At 40.3% G+C, this 6,558-nt stretch overlaps 1 protein-coding gene across 1 annotated transcript; it reads left to right on the top strand.

The window, feature by feature from the left end:
• Nucleotides 1-2,163: 2,163 nt before the first annotated feature.
• Nucleotides 2,164-6,331, top strand: LOC122663698 (flavonoid 3',5'-methyltransferase-like). Its single transcript, XM_043859325.1, has 5 exons — nucleotides 2,164-2,248; nucleotides 2,368-2,453; nucleotides 3,950-4,094; nucleotides 5,425-5,556; nucleotides 5,962-6,331. Exons 1-5 carry the CDS (start codon nucleotides 2,207-2,209, stop codon nucleotides 6,256-6,258), a joined length of 702 nt encoding a protein of 233 aa, XP_043715260.1. The 5' UTR covers nucleotides 2,164-2,206; the 3' UTR covers nucleotides 6,259-6,331.
• The last annotated feature ends 227 nt before the right edge of the window (nucleotides 6,332-6,558 follow it).

Below are 6,558 nucleotides of genomic sequence, written 5' to 3' on the forward strand. Positions count from 1 at the left end.
ATTGAATATCTAGGAAATTGTTTAGATTGTACATGCAGACCTTCGTAGTCCTATCCCTCTCATATATATGTAACCATCCTCATGGTAGTTCTAGATGCTATCTTTTCTTTTGCTACTTGGCAAATCAAATTGGGATGCATGGAACTTGATGCATGTACTAAGGACCTTGCAGTCTACCCCTCCACAAGCTTTCAGCCTCACTCTAGCCGTCATGTTGCAGTTATTGAGAGAATGGCGAGTAAATGCTAGAATTTGGCTGATGAGACACTATGCTTAATGAAGTATAAACGTTTCACTGACACATGACAGTACATGAGTTAGTCCATGTGATAGCGGATTAGGTAAGCATCTCATTGATACAATTTCAGCTTAAAATGATTAGATGAAGTAATTAAATGTCAGTTTGTGTTTTATATTCATCTCCATTTGATGGCATTTGATAATTTTACTAAAATCTTTGAATCAGAATTTGAGCAACTTTCCTTGCTTATTTTGGAGTAAAATTTAGCCATTGAGATGTATGTGGGGTGAGGGTGGGCCATGGTGCAATGGTAAATGTTGCTCCATTGGGACCAGGTGGTCACAGGTTCAAGTTTGGAACACCCTCTCTGTGAAAGCAGGGGTAAAGCTGCGTTCGTTATGACCCTCCCCAGACCCCGCACTGGAGTACGTCCTTATTTATTAGATGTATGTGGGGTCCTCTATCACATGGACAAACCCATCTACTATCAAGTGGCAAATAGTAAAGCGTTATACCATTAAAACACATTTTCTTTCATATCTGGCAAATAAGGGAAGATCTGAAGATATATAGGACCTCAAAAGAATATCTTTTTCGGACTGCACATCCTGTGGCACAACATAGCAGAGGCCACGTGGCACACATGGCTTCTGTTGTGCCGTGTGCATACCCTGCAGTACGGCAGAGGATTTTTACACTTTTACTGATTCAGTATTGACCAGGTATTGGTATCGATCACCTTGAAACCATGCAGTGTTAGCCGTATTAGACAATCCCATACTGATACCTCAAACCATGATAGAGGTAGAGAAGGTTCCAAGATGGAGCACTCAACTTGAATCTCATATTCAAATTTTTTCCTCCGGTACCAGTCTTTTCTAATAAAGTTTGTGTTTTTTGCCTAAAAAAATAATCTCAGTTCTATAGGACTTGGGGTATTTTAAGATATTGATTTTCTCCTTCAACCCTCATTTGCTGTTTCTATATACCTGTATAGATGTAAATGTAATGAAGGATTCGGCTCCTCTGTAGCGCTGCACACCGCTGTCACAATGCACGTTAGGATGTGTGTTGGTGTGCGTATCAAGGCAGCCCAGCCGTTGGATGTACGCTGCACACTATGCCGCTCTGCAGAAGAGCCCAATCCAATAAACAAAGTGTGGTGGTAAGAGTAATGGGAATAAGAAGTCTGAAATTTGATTGGAACCTGGATTGCTTCCTTTGAAAAAAATTTACATTTTTACCTTTATTTGAATTGTACCACCGATACGGAATTGGCCAGGAATCAGTATTGATCTCCATCGATATCGATAAGAATCAACCGATCCAATACCGATTCCTCAAACCATCATGACCTAGACTACTATTGAATAGGTTTGTGTGGCTCTAAGAACCATACATTTAATAATATTTTTGCCCTTTTTTCAATGTCAAGAACCACATGTGGATTAAGGGCAAACATAACCAAATGGTCCCAATTTTAAAATTAACCATTATTACTGTTGTTCGGAGACTGACTTAGGCATCGGAAAATCCCCACTTGAAGTCCGCTCCCAGTCTCTTCCATGTCCTTTACTCTTTGCAAGACGTCCATGTCTTCCACACAGATTTCGGCCACAACATTACCAAATGGTCCCAATTTTAACAGCAAAATCTAACCATTTATTAAATGGTTTCACGATTTAAGATGAGAAGAAAAAAATGAGGGAAGAGCTGTCGATTTTTTTTTTTCTTCAACTTTTAGTAATCACACAAGCCACCCGCCAACAACCAACTTTTGGGACTGCGGAATGGCAGATATACACTACTTGTCATTCAAAACTCAACTAGGTCACCTACACAATCAGACGGACCTTAAGTACGAGTAACCTTTTATTTAGTGTACTTTCTCCCCTTCTCTTTTCTTCACACTTCAGTCATTGTCACATCCATTGCTTTCCACACCAAAGCTTCAGGTCTTAAGCCATGGCAGGAAGAGGCATCCTCCAAAGTGAAACCCTCCTTAAGGTTTGTGACTTTCACAGATCAACTGGTTTATGTTATCAGATCAGGAACTTGAAAAACTGACAAGATCTTCTTATACATTACTTTTTCTGTTTGTTTTTGTTATTGTTGTTGTCATAAAGTATATCTTAGAAACCAGTGTGTTTCCAAGGGAACATGCTCAACTGAAGGAAGTAAGAGAGGCAATTGTTAAGAAGTATGGCCACATGTAAGTTCTACTGCTTTTTTCTTCTAAGCTTCTTTACAGTAGAGGGCGGGCCTTGGTGCAATGGTAAAGGTTGCTTTATTGTGATCAAGTGGTCACGGGTTCCAGTCTGGAAACAGTCTCTTTGTGAAAGTAGGGGTAAGACTGCATACATTATGACCCTTCCCAAACCCCGCAGTGGCGGGAGCCTCGTGCACTAACCAATGTGCAAGTGGATTCCATCTGAACGGCTCACTTCTCGCACGTTCACGTACGTGAACGTGATCCCAATACCAAGAGGAGTTCCAATTAATAAGGATGTCAAAACCAAACCGAAACCGAGCTGACTTAACTGAACGAATAAATTTGGTTTGGCTTTGGTTCTTTCATATGAGCATCAATTCGTTTCGGTTCGGTTACGGTTTTAGTTCAAAAACCATTTGGTTTGAATCGAAACCGAACCAAATACTACACTTAAATCCAAAACCCTATATCTTTGTTTTTTAATGGTGTTGCCTTTCCTTTGGGAACTATAATTTTGATGTGTTTCTTTGACTTTATTGATGGGTAAGCTGAAAGATAAGATCTGAAAATAGAGAACTCATTTGGGATTTTTATCTATTTTTTTTACTCCTTTAATGTTTTGTGAGCATTTATTTATACAAATGGAGTTTCTTGAGAATATAATAAGGCAGTAACAATTGACAATCTAGCTGAATGGAACCGTATTGGAGAACCGAATTAGATCTGTAACCGAACCGAATCGAGCAGGTTTGAATTCGGTTTCCACTTCTAGAACTAACTCGATTCTCAGTTTGTTTTCGGATCACACCATCAAGGCATGGGACAGAAACCGAAACCGAACTGATTGACAGCCTTAGGTTCCCGGCTAACTACTTTGACGTAGCCTAATGCTGGTAAGGGGTGGGACAAATCTGAATCCTTCATTGGGGTGTGGGACCTGCCTCTAGGATGTGGGACCCATGCCCCATGGAGGTGTCAGATCTGTCCCCATCTGTCCCCATGTGGATAGCTGATCCGGATTCCCCAACACTACCCCATGAGGTGTGTTTGTAAGGTGCATCCGTCCCACATGGTGGAGTTCCATTTGGTACAGGAACGGATCCCAATTCCTTTAAGCCACAGGTGAACCATGTTGTCTCTGAAGTCCACATAATTACTTTAGAAGTACATCCACAATAATTACTTTAAAAGTACATCAGCACCAAGGATCCGGATCCTCTTCTTCCAAGCTGCCTCTACTATCGTGCGCCCTAGACACAGCAAAGCGGTCTTACCCTTGCTCGGCCAAGGCGCTCGGGTAGGGGTAGGGCAGTCTTTTGGCTGCCTTGCTGTGTCTAGGGTGTACACGACAGTCGACAGTAGAGGCAACTCGGCAGTAGAGGAACCCGACGCACCTTGGTTTTCACCCCTCTGCTTCTATCTCTGAGTCTTTCTCTATCTCAATCAATCCCTCCGATGATTGTTACGATGATATTGTTGGGATAAATGTTATGCAGGAGCGTCATGGGTGTGCCTGCTGATGAAGGGCAGTTCCTAGCAATGCTTTTAAAGCTCACGAATGCTGTGAAGACAATAGAGATCGGTGTCTTCACTGGTTATTCCCTTCTCACCACTGCTCTTGCATTGCCCCATCATGGCAAGGTAAGTAATTACAATCATGGTTGCCAAAAATCCCCACCCACCCATGAGAGAGAAAGCAAGGTAATCTGACAATACGTTAAAGTAAGGGTGTCAATCGGTTTGGTTTTGGTTCAGTTTAAGATACAACATGTGGAAACTGAAATCAAATACGAATATGTGTTTTCAAACCAAAACCGAAACGACATGGCTCAGTTTTGATCTCGGTTTGTATTCGATTTTGGTCTTCTTTTATTTGTTTGGACAATTTTTTTGCATTTTTAAAACAAAAGAACCCTTGTTTGTTAGAGTCATAATCTACTTAAAAAATTTTCAATATTAAAATAGACTAAAATTTATCATCCATGTTATTATTATTTTTGGATAATTAAAAAAGAATATGATTTATTAGGTTCCTAATTCGATTTGAACCGAATCGAATCGAACCGAACCAATAAAAAGTTCCATATTTTGAAACCAAAACTGAACCTATTTAATTCGGTTCGATTCGATTCATTTTAAATGGCTGGTTTCGGTTTCAATTTCGGTTCTGGTTCTAGATATCCATATGGTCGAAGTTGTGCCCTCTAGTTTGGCCAAAGTGGGAAATTTTTTGCTTTTATGTTTCAAATCTTGATATGAACCTTGGGAGAACTAAACCTCATAAATCGGCTTGATCTGAACTATTTTAACTGACCGGATTCATTTAAATTTGACTAGTTAAGGTTCCTTGTGTAAGAAGAATGGGGGTGATCCCTTGCCCGAACACACTGCCCGGGTGGGGTCCACACCCCCCCCTCTTATTAGAGGGACTTAGGGAAATAGACCGGGCAGAGAATTGCAGGAGATAATTTCCGGCCTGCGTTAGGAGCTCGGTTGATGTTCACTGTATCCTAGCCTAGAGGTGCAAAGTTGCAAACTCCTAACCTCTTACCTATTTTTTGGGCTAAACTTTCCCAACCCTTGCAGGCCTGATCAAGTTCGGCCCAACTCATTCTTGGTGTTCTCAAAGACTTAAACCATGCTATGATGGGTTGGGCCAACTCAATTAAGAGAAATGGCCCACCTAGGAAGGCAATGCATTATTCTACTTTCTTCCAGATGATTGGTTGACAAATCTCAAAAATAGATGAACCCGGTTGGTTCAGAACTACATAATCCCTTTCTTTATCCAAGAAATGGGTTGGGCTAATCTTAACCTGGTTTTAAGTCAGATTAAGTCTGGGTTGAGCATCAAACCAATGCTTAATTAGTTAATTAGTTTTAGCATTAAAAAAAAAGGTCGTACCCAGTGCACAAGGCTCCCGCGTTTAGTAGTTTTAGTATTATAATATATAAAACTTTATTTTGGCAGATAATTGCAATAGACCCAGATAAGGAAGCATGGAGTATTGGTTTACCTTTCATCCAAAAGGCCAATGTGGAGCACAAAATCAACTTCATTGATTCACCTGCCATGCCAGTCCTGAATGAAATGTTAACCAATGTGAGATCTCTCTCTCTCTCTCTCTCTCTCTAAGGGTGTCAATCGGTTCGGTTTTGATTCGGTTTAAGAAATAAAATGTAGAACCAAAACTGAACCGAGAATAGGAATACATTTTTTAAACCAATACCAAATCGATTCGGTTCGGTTCGATTTCAATTTTTATTTGCTTTTGTATTCAGTTTCTTTGTGGGTTTTAATTTGATTTCATATTTGATTTAGGTCCTATTTATCGGGCTCATGTTCTATGTGCCGCAGTGCAGGCTGCGCTCAAACACGTGGGCCTGCCACTCAGGGGGGCAGGGTGGTCATTACGCCCACCCCCATGTGTCTAGACGCAACCTGCGTCTCCGGCACAGAGAACATTCTCCCTTAAAACTAACCTGTGGGGTATATGTACTTGTGCAGGGTAACCATGAAGAAGAAGGTTTTGACTTTGCATTTGTGGATGCTGACAAGGAAAATTACATGGAATATCATGAGCTACTAAAGAAACTAGTTAAAGTAGGAGGGATTATTGCATATGATAACACTTTGATGTATGGAGCAGTTGCAATGGGGGAGAATGATGAGATGCCATCATTCATGAGGATTTGCAGAGGACCCTTGATGAAGTTGAACAGCTTCTTAGCTTCTGATTCCCGGATCGAACTATCACACATTTCCATTGGTGATGGCCTTACCATGTGTAAGCGTCTCTATTAACATTTTAATTTCTAAACACACAAACTCTCTCTCTCTCTCTCTCTCTCTCTCTTAAATCAGAGTTGGTAAGCATTGATGACCAACGAAGATTTGGAGATTTATGATTTGTGTATATTTATATATGGGATTTTCTTATTGACACCCGTTAAGGTGTTAAATATTTGTGATCTTACTGGTGGAATATGTCCATCAAACCTAAATATTTAAATAAATAAATTTAATTTTAATTATTATATGAATTTATTTACGGGCTTATAAGTTTGTTTCATGGGTTTTCATAAAAAATAGTACTCGACTAGG

The sequence above is a fragment of the Telopea speciosissima genome, chromosome 6, assembly GCF_018873765.1.
Source record: "Telopea speciosissima isolate NSW1024214 ecotype Mountain lineage chromosome 6, Tspe_v1, whole genome shotgun sequence".
Classification (NCBI taxonomy): Eukaryota; Viridiplantae; Streptophyta; class Magnoliopsida; order Proteales; family Proteaceae; genus Telopea; species Telopea speciosissima.